This window comes from Balearica regulorum, chromosome 2 (assembly GCF_011004875.1).
Source record: "Balearica regulorum gibbericeps isolate bBalReg1 chromosome 2, bBalReg1.pri, whole genome shotgun sequence".
NCBI lineage: Eukaryota > Metazoa > Chordata > Aves > Gruiformes > Gruidae > Balearica > Balearica regulorum.
The window spans coordinates 92454185-92474116 of NC_046185.1; the positions used below are offsets into that span (position 1 = coordinate 92454185).

General features: G+C 41.7%; 2 protein-coding genes across 5 annotated transcripts; both read left to right on the plus strand.

Annotated features, from left to right (window-relative positions):
• On the plus strand, window positions 1–10007 carry LOC104637711 (serpin B6). 3 transcript variants are annotated; one of them, XM_075744916.1, is made up of 8 exons: window positions 1–86; window positions 2530–2638; window positions 3050–3227; window positions 4249–4386; window positions 5488–5605; window positions 5845–5987; window positions 7630–7797; window positions 8720–10007. In XM_075744916.1, exons 3-8 carry the CDS (start codon window positions 3060–3062, stop codon window positions 9122–9124), a joined length of 1140 nt encoding a protein of 379 aa, XP_075601031.1. In that variant the 5' UTR covers window positions 1–86; window positions 2530–2638; window positions 3050–3059; the 3' UTR covers window positions 9125–10007. The 3 variants fall into 3 exon arrangements, with proteins under 3 accessions (XP_075601031.1, XP_075601030.1, XP_075601029.1); XM_075744915.1 differs by lacking the exon at window positions 1–86 and adding an exon at window positions 222–283; XM_075744914.1 differs by lacking the exon at window positions 1–86 and adding an exon at window positions 235–385.
• A 794-nt stretch (window positions 10008–10801) lies between these two features.
• On the plus strand, window positions 10802–19498 carry LOC104629360 (leukocyte elastase inhibitor). 2 transcript variants are annotated; one of them, XM_075744917.1, is made up of 7 exons: window positions 10802–10911; window positions 12390–12566; window positions 14530–14667; window positions 15523–15640; window positions 16238–16380; window positions 17136–17303; window positions 17897–19498. In XM_075744917.1, the coding sequence occupies exons 2-7, from the start codon at window positions 12399–12401 to the stop codon at window positions 18296–18298; spliced, it is 1137 nt and encodes a 378-aa protein (XP_075601032.1). In that variant the 5' UTR covers window positions 10802–10911; window positions 12390–12398; the 3' UTR covers window positions 18299–19498. The 2 variants fall into 2 exon arrangements, with proteins under 2 accessions (XP_075601032.1, XP_075601033.1); XM_075744918.1 differs by lacking the exon at window positions 10802–10911 and adding an exon at window positions 11513–11860.
• The last annotated feature ends 434 nt before the right edge of the window (window positions 19499–19932 follow it).

The following is a 19932-nucleotide window of genomic DNA, read 5'->3' on the forward strand; positions in this document are numbered from 1 at the left end:
GGCGAAGCGAGGCGAGGCGAGGCCCGTGGAGATATAAAGGGGGAAGTGAGGGAGTATGTGAGGGTTCTCTGCGATGGTGAGCAGCGGTAAGCCATTTTGTCTGAGGGGAATGCAATACATCCCCGCCATAACGGCCCGGTCACAGCGGGGGTGCACCATAGCCGCCGGCTACAGCCCGGGGCGCGGCTGAGGTGTGGCCGAGCTCCCGCCTTTTCCGCTAGCTGGGCAATGCTTCCGGGAACGGGAATGGCCAGGGGCGGAGGGGAGCGTGGCGCCCGGTAGGGTGAGTGCGGCGGCTGCGCTGTCCTGCAAACGTTGTTTTCCAGGAGAAGCTTGCGCTTGTCTTTTATTTTTATTTTTTTTTTTAAGGAGCAGCGGCTGCATGGCATTGCTTTTATTATTTTTTTTCTCTTTCGTCACCTGGTTTTAGTTTTTTGTCAGCTGGAGTGTCGGGAATGCTTCTTATGTGTAGGAGCGACGGGGGCACTGCGGAAATGTGGAGTTATAAGGTGTTTCATGGCGTAGAGTCCAATGCGGGCGCGGAGGAGGGTCTTCTGGCTCCGTTCCTGTTCCCTAGCCTGCGCCCTGGCGGGTGCCAAAGCCTTGGCCCCTTTGGCCTGAACCTACTCGGGCAGTGTCAGGCCTCCGGGGCGCCTGCTTGCCTCTCTCAGCGCCTGCTGCGGCACAAGGGGCCGAGGGCCGGCGGTGGTGGGCAGTTCCAGGGCTCTGGCATCCCCTGTCTCCCACGGCCTGCCCGTGGGGAGCTGTTCTCTGGAGCTGTCAGAGATCTTATCCTGCAAGCGTTTTAACGTTGCTATTGACTCTCCAAATCCTAAATGTATCTCACTTCCCTCAAGAAAGCATGCTTTAGTTCAGGGTGGTGGGAAGAGGGATATTTGTGCTGCCCATGTGGCTTCCTCTGTGGAGATGGACACCATCTGATGCTCATCACCCGGAGTTCCCCCTCTGGCAGTGTTGGAAAACACTGGCACAAGTTGGCTTGTGACTCCTCTGAGGCAAGGTGGGGAGTCATCCGCAGGTATCAGGTGCTAATCCATGTCGTAGTCTTGGTGGGATGTGTCTTGGGGTGCAGGCTGGAGGACAGCTGCACCCTGCTCTGGCCACGTTCCCCCATGGCACAACTGGTAGTTGGGAGGGATGCTACGGAATGTATCTGCTGTTTAATCTAGATACAGCCTTTCTGTCCATAAAGACTGTCCTAAAGCATAGGTGTCAACTGCTGAGAAGATATGCTTCAAAGTCATAGTGGTAGGAATACACAGGGTCAGGGCATCCGGAAACCTCTGCAGGAGTGCCTCACCGCCCACCTGCTGAGCCTGTGGGGAGACCAGAGTGAGGAATGACTTTCTGTGAGCAAACCCTCTGATCACTGAGAGTTGCAGCAAGTTTACAGTCGACTATATCATATGGTTTTTGTTCCTTAAAGTGCAGTCATTCTGTAAGGTCTCCAAAACCACTCTGAGGAGAAGGGTATCGGTTGTTATGTTGCTATTTGTGAGCTGCGGAGAAGGCATGGATAACTGTAGAGATACAACTCCTAGCCTTGTGTCCCAGCTGTTGAAATATTACTTTGCATTTAAGCAAATTGTCTGATTTTTCTGGTAGGCAAGTAGTGTGAGTTGTGTCCTTGTGTCTCTACACTCTTGTCTGTCATGGAAGCCCTGCAAAAACTTTCTAGATAGTACTGCTTGCTGCTGTCACTATTGCTGTGCGTTTTGATCTCCAGGTAAAAAAAAAAAAAACAAAACCCAAACTTATTGTTAGCAATCTAGTATCAGGACAGTAGGAAAGTTCTGGTCTTTATTGTGACCACCATGAACTGAAAATACTAAGTGCCTCCTACTTATGCTGTAAAGTACATGTAGTTAAATAACTTGTTTCATGTAGAATTGGAGGACTATTTCCATCTAAACTTGCCTTTTTTTTTTTCCTTTCAGTTATGGGAGAAGAGAAACAGGAGAAAAAAAAATACTGTTTATTGCAAAGCTACTAGCAAGACACTTTCTTCGGTGGAAAATCATGCATGCAGAAACTTGTTCTTTCCGCCTATTTGTTTGAGATAATGAATTAGTAATATGAATTAGGTGTTGGTTTTGTATTTTGTAGCAACATAGCAACACTAGGCACTGCCTTAAGGGAAAAACAAACCACAGAAACCTTTACTACTAGCTGATATCTTAGGATGTCTAGTGATTTATCTGTAGTTAACTCAGCATTCTAATATCTATTACTCCTTTTATAGGTGTGTGGTTTAATCTCAGGTTAGTTAACTACCTACACTGTATATAGACTATGACAGACATCAGGTTACACATGTTGAGGTGTACATGTACCATAAAGTTATCTGTAAGCAGGTTTTCTTATTGTGTGTGTGTGTTTCCGCGTTGTAGGCAATAAAATGGAAAAGAAGTGGACTTTGATTTTTTTTCTTTGTTACTACAGCAGGAAATTGGTAATCTGTTATGCTGACCAAATAACTTTTTTCTTTTCTTTTTTTTTATCTTGTAGGTCAAGTCATTCTGCAACTTCTACCAGACTGGCTGTTCGGTTTAAAACACAGTGTGCACACATACTAGTAAGCTGAAGGGAATACTGAAGATACGTAGACTTAGAGAAGGTAAGAGTTTATAATTCTGATGCCTCTTTGCTCTGGTTTTCCTCTAAAGGCAAATAATTGTCTTTGTGAAGTCAGGAGACTTGTTTTAATAAATCCTAAAGAAAATACTGTTGTATATGATAATCTCAAAAGATGTAATGAAGAATCTAAGGACACCAGTGGGAATTGCTGTCTATTACAGGTAAGGGATTGAAATAGAAAAGCAAACAATAAATCCCTAAAATAAGTGCCTAGTATGGGATTTAAGAGTTTTGTTCTACCAAATGAGTTTTTCAGTAAGCTGATAATTTTGCAGCCTAATTATGACACTTGCTGCGTAGTTCATACTGTGAGATGTAAAAGACAGAAATAACTTAGCAGTTTGTATTCAAATAAACTTGAGCCGTTCTTCGGTTGTGTTTTATCTGCCAGGCTCTGAACCATGGATAACCTCTGTGCAGCAAATACCACTTTTGCACTCGACCTCTTAAGAAAGCTGTGTGACAACAAAAGCACGCAGAATCTATTCTTTTCTCCTTTTAGTATTTCTTCTGCTTTGTCTATGGTTTTGCTGGGTTCAAAAGGCAACACCGAAGCCCAAATAGCAAAGGTATGTATAATAAACTTAGTGTATTGAATTTAGGACCTGATGAACAACAAATCTGTCTTATGTCTGTGACTTGCACTTATGCTAAACTGTTATTGTCATTCGGGTCTCAGAGAGCAGAGGTCTTCCTTTGGTATGTATGTAAGCAGTACCTGCTCTTATAGGGGGAGCTTTTGTTGGTATGTAATTAAGAGGTTCCTGGTTTTTGTTGTCTGTGGGTTTTTGTGGTTTTGGTTTTTTGAGACAGAGATCTTTCCTAGGTACCTCTTAATGACATATTGAAGATTTTTTTCTGGGTTTGAGGAATCTCTGGCTACATAAAATATTTTCTTCTATCTTCTTTGGGCTTAATATCAGACTGTACATGTTTTGAAAATGTAGCCAGGCACATTAAAAAATAAAAATCCACCCTATATTCATGTCAAAATGGTAGCTGCACCTTGGTTTAATTTTTTAAACTTGCTCAGGGGGCAAATACCGCTTGACATATTTTTTACATAGACAATTGACAGTATTAAATGCATAATCAGTCATTTTTGTTACTATGTTTGCTTCTTTTGCAAAGTGGAAGAGGGTAGAAACACATATTTTGTTTTCATTTGAATCTGTAAAAGTTTCTCCAAAATTATATTTTGCCGTACTTGGAGATATTCAGAAGCCATCTGGACATAGTTGTGAGTTACCAGCTGTAGGTGACCCTGCTTGAGCTGGGGGGTTGTACCAGATGACCTCCAAAGGTCCCTCTCAACCTCAGCCATTCTGTCATCCTCTAATGCTTGGCTTGAGTGAATGAAACTAAATACTGCTGACTGTTCTGCACCGTGACTTACTACTTGTACAACATCTGGCAGGGTGTATCATATCTGATTTGCATTATAAGCTCGGCATAGGAGGTGTGATGAAAACTTTTAGCTTCAAGTCACAGTTTTTGAACCCAAGTCACTTAAAAAAACCAAAACTGTGCTGAAGCAAGTGTGTTTAGAAGAAGGCATGGAGTCTGCTGAGGATGTTTATCTTTCTACAGGTGCTTTCTCTGAAGAAAGCTGAGGATGCTCACAATGAGTATCAATCACTTCTTTCTGAAATTAATGATCCAACTGCCAAGTATATACTGAGAACTGCTAACCGACTTTACGGAGAAAAGACGTTTGAGTTTCTCTCAGTGAGTAACTATTAAATTTGTGGTGCTTTTTAGCATAATGTACTTGCTACCTATTTTCTTTGGAGGCCAAAGGCAGACTTTGGGGTTTATTTTCCAAACTTTCTAGACTGAGACCTAACAATGTGATAGATTGTGCCAAAGCCCAGTATCTGAACTTGCTGGAGAAGCTTCTTTTGAATAGCCTGTGACCTGAATGCACAACTGGTGCAAAGCACTATAAAAGCAGTCAGACTCTAAATCTTCAGTGTTCCACAACCTGTTCTTATTTTTGGCTGTGGGACAAATGGTTGGCATATCTCTCTTCTCTTGATCATGTGTAAATATGATAAGAAAGAATTGTTCCTGCTCTTCAGCATGGGGAGTATTTTGTAGCTTTCTGTTAGGTAAGTCATCCAGAGAATATACTGAGAGAATTACATGACTTTTAAGATTTTTCCTTATCACAAGATCTAAATAAGAATAATAGGTATTGTTATACATATTCCTTTACATCTTCTTGCTTCTAGAGAAGCATCTAAGGATCTTTTTTTTTTTTTTTGGGGGGGGGGGAGGAAGCAGGGAGTGATTTACAATTATTCTTTTTATAAAGAATGCTAGTGTTTTAGTTGTCTAGTAGATAAAAATTACATGGATTGTACTTTAAAACTTTGCATCTGTATAATAAAGATCTAGCTATATTAAATCAGAGAGAAGGTATGTGTTTTTTCCTTAAGAAAAATCAGTTTCCCCTCTGAACTAAGTTTTCTATTGGTCTGGGAGGCTTAACAATGAAATTTGCGTAGAGAAACTTACAAAATCATATGTTCTCTCACTGAAGCAAACCCCCCAAAAACTAGCCACATCATTTCTGAATTAAGTTATGTACAACTTTCCAGCATAGTAAACTGTTAAGCCATTTGACCTAATAACATACAGAGGACAATTCCTAGTTCAAATAGGTGGTATAAAACCAAATAGGAACATACCTGACCAAACTTTAACGGCTCTGTATGAAGCTGGGGGAGCAAAGTGGGCAGATTTTCTTGGCGTGTTTAAGAATAATCTGTGGCTGAATGAGAGTAAAATATATTGCTGAAAAGCTGTTCTGAATGTCCATGTTAGTCATTTATAGAGTCAAGTCAGAAATTCTACCATGCTGGACTAGAACAGACTGACTTCGTGCATGCTTGGAAGGATTCCAGAAAACAAATAAATGGCTGGGTAGAGGAAAGGACTGAAGGTGAGTGTTTTTGCAGAATGCTCTGTGGTGTTTAATGGCAGCCAGGGATTGGGTGAACAGCTATTTCAAGGTAAAATATTGTGAATTAAAAAAAACCCAAACACTGAGCTCTTGCTCTGTTTGGAACATAATTCTTTTATCTATTGTGTATTAATTACAGAGTAATTAATTATATTAGATAATAATTAGGTACATGTCAAACCGTTAAAAATTGGGATTTTTTTCTATGTATCATAAAGGTAAAATTCAGAACATGTTGGCAGAGGGAATTCTCAATTCACAGACCAGACTTGTGTTGGTGAATGCCATCTATTTCAAAGGCAGCTGGGAAAAGCAGTTCAACAAAGAGAGAACAGCAGAAGCGCCATTTCATATTAACAAGGTATGATGTGCTAAAATGCTGACAGTATGCTGTTACGTTGAAGTACTCTGAAATACATACATTTAACTTGGAAGAAAAAAAAAATAATTCGAACAGGGTTACCTTAGGTAGGCTATAGGAAGTTCCTTATAGCCCCTCCCTTTGACATGAGCGCTCTGTTTAGTTTCTGTTAAGTTTCACATAATTACTAGAAACTCTTAGGTAACAATTAAGTATTTCATTCTGTCTCTTTTTTCCTTTACGCTTGCTTGTTTAAGAGGTAGCCCTCTACATAGTTACAGAACTGAGAAGAGAACAGTTGAGTGAAGCTGTCATGCTCTTTGAGAGTAGTGAACTTGATTATTTTAGTATAAAACTGGTGTGAATAAGAAAAGAAATGTTTCTTTAGGTCGTAGGCAGAAAAGAGCACTTCTACACATGCAGAAGCTTTTGAATGCAATTCTTCTTTGGTCAGTTACTATTATTTTAAGGTCGGAGTCTTTGGGATCCAGGTAACTATTGGAGAAAGTTGTACGATGTAAGGCTGTGGAAATGCTGCCTTGGCTCACCCAACAAACTCGTGTTTAGGTATGCAAACAACTGTACATCTTTTTCCCTGTAAAACTAAATGGTTTAAGTTTGTATTTTCATCCTACTTATGACTAGCCACTGAGGAGTTGCAGAAGTCTGAGTAGCCTCAAATGAGCAACTGGAAATCCCAGGTATAACCTGAAGTTTTAAGCTAGTTATTTTACAATCTGTCCAGTGGCAAAGATTTACTTTAACGTGCCAGGAGTCTTTCCTGCATCGTGTGACATTATTTCTGTGACTCTTGCACTTCTTGGGACTAACTGGCTGATTTTCACATGCTGTGTGGCCTTTTCTTTGCTCATCCATCCTTTTCATGTGTCATTACTGCTGCAAAAAAATAATTTCTGCCATATTCTCTGTGGGCATTGTTTCAGTGGGCTTTATTTTGAAAACAAAAAACTACTCGCATGGTTATCTCATGAAGGTAAAGGAGAAAGCAATGAAACTCTGAACTGAAAAGGAGAAAATGATGATGTAAACAATAGTAGTTGATGCTCCATGTGAAAATGGAAGAAAATGGAAGAAAAATTTTTCCCTGCCTTTACTATCCATGTGACTTTTAAGAATTCAAAACACTGCTCTCACTTTCTTGGTATTTTTAGTATCATTTTAAAATATTTTAATTCCTCTCTGTTATAGCACTTGGAGCCACGTGGACTAAAAGTAAAAATACCTACACTGAAATTGCTTTGTGTTCATGCAAAGCAAGGAACGCAGGCCCTGCTTCTTACCAGCTGTGTTTAGTGCTTGTCACTAGTTCTTAAGTGAGCAGATCTGTGTCCTTGCCTTTTTGCCTTAAAGGAAACTTCTCAGACATTTCCACATTAGTAATTACAAATTAAATCTTAAATTATAATTTTGATTTTTTTATTTAAATTTTATCCTTCTTATCTCAGGGATCCTTACTACTTATCTCTTGCTCCACAAAAGACAGTGGTGGGGCTGTACTTTGTGGTGTATTTAGTTCTCTTTAGTCAAATTCTAAAAAGCCCTGAGCAACTGGTTGCCTGCTTCGTGTTTTAAGACCAGCATACTAGCTTGGTACTAATTGCCGACATCTCCTTATTTTTAGAATGAGACCAGACCTGTGCAGATGATGTTCAAGAAGGATACATTTAACATGACCTATATTGGGGACTTCAAGACCAAAATCCTTGAGCTCCCTTATGTTGGTAATGAACTCAGCATGATTATCCTGCTCCCTGATGCAATCCAGGATGAATCCACTGGCTTGGAAAGCGTAAGTTGTTGAGCTAAATGCAAACATAGTCTATATCCTTCCAGGGAAGACTTTGATATTGCACATAGACCTGCAGTTCAATTGCAAAGCTATTATATCATTGGTGCTCAACACCAGCTAAAATGTCCCATGCCTCCCTGCTCCCAAAGCGATTGGCATGCCTTTTATCGTTGCCAGTCAAGCTGTGTGCTGCCCCCTTAGCCAGAGGCTCTGGAAGAAGACTTGAGCCTCTTCAGGAGCAGAGGTTAACTGTGGTTATGGTGAGCATCTTATATGGTGAGAGAAGATTTGGAGGAGCTCTGAGGAAGTCCTATAGCTTGTCCTATAGATCTTCAGTTCTGAACAGCTGGCGGGTTGTCTCTGGCCCACCACATGGAAACAGGCTCAGAGGAAAGTGTAGGGTCTCTTCTGTTGTGGATATACCCTACAAGTTTTGGTTACTTCATGCTCTGGACAAGGAATTTATTGGTAAGGCTTTGTAACACTGACTGCAAAGGGCATTGTGGGCAGACTTTTTCATCAGCTTGTCAACCTGAAAGAGGATCCTGTGGTTAAGGGACAGAAGAACTGAGTTCAGTCCCTTTGGGACCTTATCATCAGTTCTTCTATGCCTTTGCTTCCAATATGTAAAAATGAAAAAAAAAAACCCCACCACCAAACAACCTCAATCTTGCATGTTTTACAAAAGTAAACTTTATATGGAAGGGATTGATCCTTATTGTGTCTACTAGAAAGCATATGGGATTGATCTTGGCTGGGGCTGTAGTCTCTAGCGAGAAGTACAACTTGCAATTTTGGCTTGAGATGCTCTACACCCTTGAAAAAAGATGCCTATTATGCACTGCGTAAACAAACACAGTAATCACCACTTTTGACTGTGTAAAACTTGACTAATTTTGTAATTTTTCGGGTTTTTCTTTAGCTGGAAAGAGAACTTACGTATGAGAAGCTGATAGATTGGATCAATCCTGAAATGATGGACTGTACAGAGGTGAGGGTGTCTCTACCCAAATTTAAACTGGAAGAAGATTATGATCTGAAACCCCTTCTGAGCAGCATGGGAATGCCTGATGCATTTGACTTGGGGAAGGCAGACTTCTCGGGAATCTCAGCTGGCAACGAGCTGGTACTCTCTGAAGTAGTTCACAAGTCCTTTGTGGAAGTCAACGAAGAAGGCACTGAAGCAGCAGCTGCCACGGCAGGAGTGATGATGCTGCGCTGTGCAATGATTGTTCCAGAATTCACAGCCGATCATCCCTTCCTCTTCTTCATCCGGCACAACAAAACTTCCAGCATTTTGTTCTGTGGCAGGTTTTGCTCTCCCTAAAACGGAGGCATCTTGGCAGCTGTCATTACACATTGTTCTGTTCCTTTAGAATAGGGCTACTCTTTCTGCACTAGTTCTCTTTCGGCTGTGCCTGAATCCACTTCTGTGGCCTTCATCTCAGGCTTGACTAGAATAACAGAGCCACTTAGACATACACAGCAACCGCCATGTACAACTCTCTTGGCCCGTGCATCTGAGTGCGAAGGTCTCTAACTTTTTGCCAACACAAGAAATGCCCTGCTTGCTCAGTGAACGCTTCAGTAGTCCCCATCGCACTTCACTTTTTGTGGCCACCAGGCAGCAAGTCAGGCAGTGACATCTCATTGGAAGGGAAGAAGTTAACTTTTGTTTCTGATGAGGCCGCAGCATGTCTTTACCTCCCTTCCCCCTTTTTCCTCTCATCCCCCCCTTTTTTTTTTATCCCTCCAGACTCATCCATTTAATGCCTCACTACATTCCCTAGAGCTGAAAGGAGTCTGGCAGCTTGTTCTGAGTGTTGCTAAACATCCTGACTAGACAGGTTTTTGTGGATAATAACTAAACAAGTAGACAGCTATTGTGGACAATAACTTGGGCAAGAATGGAAATAAAAGTATGTCTTTGTACCAAATGTCCTTACAGGGTGTTCAGAGGATCATTGCTTTATCACCACAGGACACCTGGGTTTATTACCTATCACCTAGTTTATTAGTCCTTTAATGAAGAATGGAATGAAAAAGGATATGGTCCCTATGCAATATTTGACAAAGCTTTAATTTTTTGCTATTATGTATTTTTTCTGTCCATAGTTTAACTGTATAATACCAAAGACATTGCTGAAATAGTTTTTCCTAATACAGTGATTTGTTTTGCTGTTTCTGAAATAATAAACCTGTAAGTGGTGTAGGACTCTGTTTCCTTTTTTAACCATAAATTAGCCTTTTTTTTTTTTTATCTGTAGTATGAGAGGAAAACAACTACTTCTTGATAGTCTACAACCAACTTCTATGTAGCTTGTTCAGAATTCGCTGTTAAACACAGAACTATGTGGGTGGCCATGGAGTTTGGGGTTGGCCTTGCAAGGAGTTGTAGCAAAGAGCCTTTACGAGCCAAGTGCTTGTTCCTGGGCAGGACTGCTGTGCTACCTCCAAGTCTAGGCTTAGTGGCCATCATCCAGGTGCTGCTAATTTCAGTGCACAGTAATTTGGCAATCTCAGGTGAAGAAAATAAAAGCATTATTGGGAGGGAGGGGGCAGGTAGTTACCAGAATAAGTGTGGTATGCTCGTGTTAAAGGGCTGGTACTGTGCACCGAGTACTGGAAGGGGCAGTGGGGTGGGGGTGTGTGGGTGTCTGTGTCTTCTGGTGGGCAGATCCAGGGCTGAGGGAGAAAAAACATGGGATTAAACCGAAGGGAACCCTCCGTGCTGCTACCTTCTTTATATTAAAAAAAAAAAAAAAAGGTAAAGATAACTGTGACCTAAAAGTTAAGTGCAAACCGAGCAGCACGATGGGAAGACAGAGACGCGCCGCCCTGGGCAGCCCCAGTATCTCGTCCCACGGGGCAAAAAAAAAAAAAAAAAGAACCCCAATCCTGTATCGCTCGTGCCGGAGGGGTTTGGGTTTTAATCACGCTCCCGCGGACCCCCGCTTCCCTCTGCCGGGAAACCCAGGCCTCTCCCGGGGGCCCCGGTGCGGGCGCGGCCGCGGGCTCCCACCCCCCGGCCCGCCCCTCGGCCCGGCCCGGCCCGCCCCGCTGCGGCGGGGGCTCAGGGGTTCCCGCAGCTCCGCTCAGCGCTGGCCCGGGCAGGTAGGCAGGCGGGCGGGCAAGCGGCCCTTGACTGCTCTGGGGTTACAACGGGACGGGAGGGGGTCGAGGTCCCTCACCCCCGGCTGCTTTATACAGGAATGGGGCGATAACGGAAGGAAAAGGGGAAATTTTTCCTCCTCCCCACCCCCGCGGCGGCGGGGTCTGAGCGGGGCGGCCGGAGCCGCTCGGGCAGCCTTGGGGGCTGTGAAACGGCAGGTTTCAGTGAAACGCTTGCGTGGTGTGGCGTGTCAGTGAATAAAAGTAAAACTATGCTTTTGGGGGTTTTTTTGGTTGTTTTCTTTTTAGCGTAGAGCAAGATAAACCAACGTTGCAAAGATGCGGGGTGTTTGTCCATCTGGCAGTGGAAGCAGATGCTGTTGTTTTGCAATTCCTGTAGAAAGGCTGTGCTGAAAATACTCAGATTGTGACGCAGACTCCCCCGTGTAGTTGGGTCTGGACAGTACTTGTGATGGTATTACTGGGCTGGTGCTCTGTTTGCTGGGGGCAGGCGCGCAAATACCTGTTTCTTGAGGAAGCGAGCTAGAAACTACCGAATGCAGAAGTCCCCACCGCAAGAGAGAAGCAGGAATCTGAGCTGGGTGGGCAGGAAGGTTTTACAGCATCAAGCAGTACTGCCACTAGCTTTTGCGTAGGGTTTTGCACCTGACCCAGCCCTCACACCTTTCACCCCACCCTGCTCCAAGGGCCTCCCAGGGAGCATTTCACCAAAATGAATCACTGCTCCGGCTGCGCGGTGTCGGTCCCAAAGCTCTATCCGCTCTGCGCCGCTGCCTTCGCTAGCCGGTACATCACCTCCAGCTAACAAAACCCCCGGCTCTCAGCCCTCTTGGGACTCAGGTGCGTTTGTACCTGGACGCAGCGCGCAGGTAGCTCGCTTGTTCTCGGCAGAGCAGGCTGGTGAAAATAGCGGTGCGTTGCGCCGCTGAAGGTAAGCGCGTACTTAAGCCTTTGGCAGGATTGACACCTTTTTTTGTGGCCGTGGTTTGTGCCATAAAGACAGGCAGCTTGCTGAAAGGTGTCTAAATCTCCCTGAGCGGTTACCGTGAACGCTTTCTGTGCAGCATTAGGGTAGAAGGTTTGGGGGGGAGGCTGCCTGAGCGAGCAATCTGCACTGTGCTGGGTCTGTGAGACTGAAAGGCTTTTAACTGGCAATCTTGCCAGCACACGTACTTGCTATTTTGAGGTAGAAAGCAAAGATTTATTTTTTTTTTTTAAATAATTTCTTTAAAGATAGCGTCATAGGGTAGGTTGGGATATACAATTCACATGGAAAAAAATACACTTTTTCAATATAACTGATTTTTTTGGAAGATGACGCACTGACAATGAAATTCTTGCTGTTTCTGTACCCAGCTGCAGCCAGATGAATCCAGTCTTTACTCTGTGAGTCACACAAGGTTAGGTTAGGTTTTTGAAGAGCGTTTCCCGGAGTCCTTACTGACTGTTTTATTTTTCAGCTATAAACCATGGAGAACCTGTGTAATGCCAACAGCAGATTTGCACTTGATCTGCTCAGAAGGTTTAATGAGACCAACCCAACAGGAAACGTTTTCTTCTCTCCTGTCAGTGTCTCTGCTGCTTTGGCCATGGTCCTTTTGGGGGCCAAAGGCAATACAGAGGCCCAGGTGCTGAAGGTTAGTAAAAAAAAAAAAAAAAAAAAGGAAAAATTCTCTTAATTCTCTTTTGCTTTATATTTTATTTACATTAAAAATTGTTGTGTTTCAGAGGAAGGAAAATGAAAGGAGGGTATTACTTTTATGTGCTCAGGGCAAGATTTTTGTCATGCTCAGTGAATCTTCCAGGGGCTCTTTTCTGCAGTTACCTTCTGCTGCCCTCTTTCATTATTTGCTATGGCCCTTGTTTCTCACTTAATTTCACTTATTAAGTTAATTCTTGAAGTAGGAAAATAATTTCATTAATTAATCAGTCTCCATTTAAATTGATGGGAGCTCCCGGCAGCAAGGCCTTACTAGTTTTCATGAGACGTTTCTACAAAGAACTATTGTACTACAAAGTTACGAATGGTATGCTTATTACTAATAACACTGTGTATTTTGTAAGAAGCATAATGGTAATAGATAGTTTTATATTGAAAGCATGACAACTATGATAATACATGATGATGGTACTTAAATATCAGTATCTTAGTAACAGCCAGGCACTTGGATACCTGAGGAGCCGAGCCCCACATGCTTATTCTTACCATAGCCTTAGGTTAGGTAGGATAGTTTAAAAAAGCTCATTATAAATTGCAAAAACGGTGTATGTAGGAGCGTGCCAGTTTCCCCTGAGGCTTCCTGCATGGAAGGGACTCGGTCACCATTAATTTTCCCCTTTGTTAGGCTAACGCACGCTGGCGCAAAAGGGCGTGTGTGACTTCTCATTGCTGTCATCATTATGTACTTGCCTGTGAATAATTTCACCTTTGCATTCTGGACTTTAGGAGGAACTGCTTTACACTGTTGAGTGGTGCAGTGCTTACTGAATAAGACAATAAAATTATTTTCTCACTACTTTGTACAAACAGACTTTGAACGTATGTGCCATATAATCAAACTGACAGCCCCGCCTAGGATAAACCCAGTGACAGCAGAATTCATGCAAAAGGAACTTGGGGAAGAAAATGTGTTTCAGCACAGTCATCTCACTAAGCTAGTTAGGGAGGCAGTGATTGATCACTGTCAAGGGCTGTTTGCAAGCATATGGAAACTTGTTTCTGTGATCATAATCCTATTGTAAGTTGCCTCCGTGATGTTTTTGCTCAGCTATTCATATGTACAAGACAGCCCGCATTAATGCGGGCAGCAAAGCCTGACCAAAACCCCAGTGAGATAAAATGAGGCCTTTTCTTTGAATCCAGTGGCTGTTTCACAGCAGTCTTCCCTACTGAGAAATACAGGATTTAAGTTTGAATGTTAATTTCCCTGCTTTGGTCTAGTCTTCCCTGTCAGTGAGGTCTGGCAGCTCCTGCTGCCGTATCTGTAAGCCTTGGCTAGCCAGCCTGCCTCTGGGAAAGGAGCTACTGGTAAAGAGAAACTGCAGTCATCCATTTGGTTTTTAAGATGATACAGTTTTGGTTTATATACATATATACTGCAGTTATAGTTTCATAAAACCATAAAAGATAATTGTTTTAAGTTTTCTTAAGGCCTCACCAGGGCTAGTTTTGATTATATGTTCTGAAAAGCAAAACCCCAGGTTGCCTTGGGCCAAACGGGGAAGCAAGAAAATTGAACTGTCTCTATGGCATCGTCTCTCTCCTCAATTCCCCACCTGGGAATGAGTCCTCGTGTCCAGCGGTCCACGGAGGGGAGGCATGCAGACGTCACGCAGACAGGACTCGGGGTTATGATGAACAGCTTCAGCTGTGACTACCTATAAACCAGGAGCTTATTACGAGTGGCTGACACAGGTAGCATAGCACCACGAAACGGTTTCATTCATTGTTTGAGGTATACAGAAGTCTCCAAGCAGCTTCCAGCCTCTTCTTTTCTCTTTTTTCAATCTACCTGCTGGATCAGACCCATGCTATATATAGATGTACTGTACATTCTTTTAAGACTATTAGCAGCAGCTAATTCTCTTCCGTTATTTCAGACGCTTCATTTTGACAAAGTTGAAGGTATCCATTCAAGATTTCAGACTCTGACTATGGATATAAACAGAAGCAATGCTCCCTATCTCTTACGCCTTGCCAATCGGCTTTATGGAGAGAAGTCCTACAGCTTTTTGCCGGTACGCTGGTGCGGATCGTGGTGGTGTGGTGGAACCTGGTGGGGAAAATGCAGCTCCTTGAGTATTTACGAAGCAGAAACATTTCTGGGCATATTTCTAAATGTTACTGGGCAGTTGACAAAAATGTTGCATACATGCATATGCCTTTCCATATCTGTAGGCATCTCTGCATCTCTCCTAAAGGATGTTACACAGCAAATCCTTTTCATTGCTTGTTTGGTTCTGCTGCTCTTGGGCTCAAGAGAAAAATCACTTGTCTAGGTTCTTAGTTTACAGTAACTATCATAACATCCTACTCTGTTGCAACCAGCTTTTTAGGATGCAACCAGCTCTGTGTTGCAAACAGCTTTTTAGGATGCAACCAGCTCTGTGTCTGTTGCAATCAGCTTTTTTGGATTTTCATTGGTCTAGTACCACTTCACTTAAATATTTTTGAAAACACTATTTATTTGAGAGGGGATGCCCAACGTGTCTAAGCAAGATGCCTCTTTGTCTGTGAATTACGCATCTTTGTGCGTGCCTAGGTTGCTATTTTTATTCCTCTTCAGCCCTTTCAGAGAATTTTGTTTAATCCTAGCTGTGCTTGAGCCTGTTTCAGGAGAATGACAGGTAAATATTGCAACACCTGCAGTAAGCACCCCATCAGCTGTATACGTGGCAGATGTACTATGAGGCTTACTCTGAAAAGGGGAAAAAAACCTAACCCAACCCCAGAACCCCCCCCAGGCAGTGCACTGTTAGAGCCCCACCTCAGAGTGGGTCATAATCTGTTTGACATGCACCTTATCTACATCATAAAGAGATGTTTTCTTATCTGCCTGCAATGAAAGCTATTCTTATCTTTCCAAAATCTAGGATTTCCTGACTAATACTCAGAAATTATATGGAGCTGATTTGGCTGCAGTTGATTTTCTTCAGGCTTATGATGAAGCCAGGAAAGAAATTAACCAGTGGGTAGAGGAGAAAACTGAAGGTAAAGTACTTAGGTTAATGAAGTAACTGGCAGCATTTCATACTTTGGCAGCAGGAATAGCTTTATTTTCTGCCGCCTTTAGAACAGTTGAATTTTACCCTAGGAAATTCAATAGATGCATTGAACCAGAAAACGTCTAAGCAAAACATTCACACAGTTCCATAACTTCAGAGACATTTCCATTTTTTGTATTCAGGCCAATGAGTGCAGAAGAGATGCCTAAACATAGATTTATACTCATGAGATGGAGAATTTGTTTTTGACCGTCCCGGTCCATATTATGTATACATTTCTAAATCCAGTAATCCTAAATATGCATGTTTTCTAGTTCTTGTATGATGCATCGTATGTGACAGTTTAAGCTAAAAATATTAAATTTTCATCAAAATACTGTATATCAAAGGTTATAGTAGTGTGTACTATTAAAAAGTATGGTGGAGTAGGCAGGTGCTGAAACACACCTAATTACAGGAAAGGATTAGAGATTTATATTTGTAGTATTTCTATGGCATCACTTTCTTCATGTATGTTTTCTATGCCATCAACTTATTACAAGATTTTGTTGTGACTTTTTTTTTTTTCCTGCCCCCTCTGAAGGTAAAATCCCTGATCTGCTGTCTGAAGGCTCAGTTGATAACATGACCAGGCTCGTATTGGTAAACGCTATTTATTTCAAAGGGGACTGGGCAGAGAAATTTAACGAAGCCGACACCACTGACATGCCATTTCGGTTAAATAAGGTAATGCAGGTAGCTCTTGGTAGCATATACCTAACAAAAAAGTCAAACAATATAGGTGCTAAAGTGAAGCTTTGCTTAGAGATAACATAAAAAAATACAAAGTCTTTCATGAATGTTTTCAGTTCACCCAAAAGAGTTTTTTATGGATTTGAGTATTTTTCTGTATTCACCAAGCTATTTGTTCTCTCACTTACTGGAATAGCATCAGAGACAATTCTCACGTATAGATTAGGACCCTGCCTGTGTGTGGCAGAGTTTCTGTCTGCTCACAGTTTCAGCTGCTATGAACTGTGCCTGTTTGTGATGCTTGGTAAGCAGTATTAAAATGATTACGCATTTTGTTTAAGCCCCATTTTCTTGTTCTATATTCTGCTTATGTTAACAGCTTTACAAGATACTGTATACAGTCATCTGCTTTATGCTGAACAGAGTTGATCTTTGTTGACTTTTAACGTCGTCATTTTTGGGGCTGGAGCAATTTAAAGGTACAGAAACTTGAAGAAATTGTTTCAGTTTCTGCGAGGACTGTGCTATAGAAGCCAAAGGACAAGCAAATATAATACAAACTCATTATGTCTTCAGAATAAACTGTTTATTAAACAGGCAGTCAGGAGTCTGATGAAGGCAGTTTTATAATCACTTGATACAATGGAGGAAGAGTTTTTGCAAGAAAGAAATTGAAGTTACTTGTTTTTACCAGTTCTTTAAATTAGTATTTACTTAACTGTTACTTTTGGTACCTTTTATCCATCTAGAATGAAAGAAAGACAGTGAAAATGATGTATCAGAAAAAAAAATTTCGTTTTGGGTATATCCCTGAAGTAAAGGTCCGTGTTTTAGAGTTGCCTTATGATGGAAGAGAACTTAGTATGATCATCCTGTTACCTGATGACATTGAAGATGACTCCACTGGATTGCAGAAGGTGACTCATCTATGCTAATGTACTTCTTTAATGACTAAGTTCAGCCATTCAGAATCAAAGCCTTAATGAACCCATGTTCTCAGAGCCACGTATCTATCAAGTGCTCTACTAGCACTGCAGTAAAGAATACGTGCACATGCTGCATCAGGAAGAGAAGTTGCATTCTAGTTTTGTAGCTTGTGTTCATGTGTCCTTTGGCTTGCTGAACTGAACCATGAGGGAGACTGCGAAAACAAAGTTAACTACAAGAATTAACTTGCCTTGCTTATTTATTTTTTTTTTAATGGCAGAACTTTTCTTTCATTACCTTTGAAAGTCTTTATTTTCTTAGCCTTAGTGAGACTGTTGTGTTCTGTACGTTGCAGGTAGAAGCAAATGTCTGCATTACTTTGTAAAGTAAAAAATGCACTGACTCCACTTAATTTTAACAGCATTTGTTTGATCTGTATGGAGCTATCAGTGATACGGGTATGGTCATTTTTGTATAGTTGCTTTATAGTTGTATAGCGCTCTATAAAGCCTTGTAAATGTTACTGACAATGAAGTATTTCTACACTGGTGATATGTAATGATCTCTGTCTTGTTTATTCTAGCTGGAAAAGCAGCTTACCTTAGAGAATCTCCAGGAATGGACATGTCCAGAGCATCTGTATTCCACTGATGTTCGTGTGCGTTTGCCAAAGTTTAAGCTAGAAGAAAGCTATGACCTTAAATCAGATTTAGCTGCTATGGGCTTGTTGGATGTATTTGACAGTGGCAAGTCTGACTTGTCGGGAATGTCAGGGGCACGTGACCTCTTTCTCTCGAAAATTGTCCACAAGGCTTTTGTAGAAGTGAACGAGGAAGGCACGGAGGCTGCCGCTGCCACTGCCGGCATTGCTATGCTCTGCATGGTTATGGAAGAGGATTTCAATGCTGACCATCCTTTCCTTTTCTTTATTCGCCACAACCCAACGCAAAGCATACTTTTCTTTGGCAGATACGCTTCTCCATAAAAGAGAACGTCGCATTTGCAGACCAGTTCCTGCTGTAGTCAGTAAAAGCTTTGCTCCTGAATGAGTTGGATTTTGGTGTAGAAAGTTAATGCTCCTGTCTTGACTTCCTCGTAACCTTGACTGAGATTCTGCCTTTCCCATTAAGACAATCCCAGAGAAACTGAGGCGTAATTTATTTTTCTTTCTTGTTCTCTGTAATAACTAGGAGAATCTTAACTGCAGGCAGAAGAATTTTTTTTGAAATTGAACTAGAAGTAGAAATACTCTTGGAAGAGACTTCTGTCTTTTAAAGCACAGGATCACCCTGTATGCATCCTCACACGGGTTTCTCTGTGTTGACAGCCCCCTGTTGTAATAACTTAAAATAATCTAGTCATTCCTTATGTATTTATACTAGGATGTTCTTGCAAAGCTGTTCCTTGCCTAAAGTCTTGCTTTTCAAAGATATCTTAATAAAATACTTCAAGGCACCAAAAGGCATGTTTCTGAACAGCTGAGTTTACCCAGTTCTGTTGTGAAATAGAAGGTCAGATAACATTTATTTAGAGACATCTATTAATAGAGAAAGGATTAAGCTATTTAAACAAATGTAACCCCTTCCAGTCATTAGCCAGAAAACTTGCTTTTGAATGAGGAGGAGGAGAAGAAATTAATAACAACTTTAAACACATGATCTAAAGAGGATTTTAAAAATTTATACTCTGGTGCCATTTTAGTTATTGAAAACGTGAAAATGTGTCAGGGCTTAGAGGTTTTAGGTGCTTGAAGCTAATGGGTGCCTTTCTGCAAGTTCAGAAGCTTTCACTGTGACATTAGATTCTGGCCAAACCTATGTGATCCTCAAAAAATACTTCAGCTTCTTGGGGGAAGACTGTGTATAATATGCAATAAATATCTATATCTGATGTGTCTCTTTATGTACAAGGATTCAACGTTTACTGAGCTGACTTCCACAACCTCTTTATACACAAACCTTCTGTATGGTACAACAGCCTTATGCCTGGGAGCCACTGCAATTACATACTGTTGGTGTCTCGTGTTTATTTCTGGAGGTTATTTGCTTGTATCATTGATCTCTCGGGTACTGTAGCATTCACCTGTACAACCACAGTTCTAAGTGGGGCACAATAATTTCTGTATGATTGCAAACTTTATATTAATTTTGTCTTTAAGCAACAAATAAAAATCTTTTTTCTTAAACTTGTGTTCAAAATGGAAATTTCTGCACACGATTTAGTATTTCAGAGTACAAAAATAACTGTCTACCTGAAGGCTAGCTCCAAAGAAAACCACTGGTGCAGCAGATGTAATCAGCTGTATGAAATCCTTGGCCTGTTCAGAGTAGGTGAAAATACTGAAATTACTGGGTGGAAGAGATGATTGCACGAACCATCGGCTTCCCCTGTAAGTGTAATGACTCCAGCTGCGAGCACCTACAGGGAACAGGGAGAGAGTGATGGTTTGTGTGAAATGACACAAGCACTTGGTCTGTGCGTTAGTAAGCGTGTTTCTGTGTGTCGGTACCATGTCACTTCCAAAGGCTCTGGTAAATTTGTAAAGGAGAACGTGTATTGCAGAGCGCAGGTGAAAATGTAACCCGTTCTAGGCTGAGTGCTTTGAAAACTCAAATCTTT

Bases quoted from the DNA above. Each gene is read 5' to 3' on its own strand.
- LOC104637711 (XM_075744916.1), top strand. From the start codon at position 3,060: ATGGATAACCTCTGTGCAGCAAATACCACTTTTGCACTCGACCTCTTA. The intron at 5,606-5,844 runs GTGAGTGTTTTT...TGTATCATAAAG, and splicing joins GGTAGAGGAAAGGACTGAAG to GTAAAATTCAGAACATGTTG. The intron at 5,988-7,629 runs GTATGATGTGCT...CCTTATTTTTAG, and splicing joins CGCCATTTCATATTAACAAG to AATGAGACCAGACCTGTGCA.
- LOC104629360 (XM_075744917.1), top strand. From the start codon at position 12,399: ATGGAGAACCTGTGTAATGCCAACAGCAGATTTGCACTTGATCTGCTC. The intron at 16,381-17,135 runs GTAATGCAGGTA...TTATCCATCTAG, and splicing joins TGCCATTTCGGTTAAATAAG to AATGAAAGAAAGACAGTGAA. The intron at 17,304-17,896 runs GTGACTCATCTA...TGTTTATTCTAG, and splicing joins ACTCCACTGGATTGCAGAAG to CTGGAAAAGCAGCTTACCTT.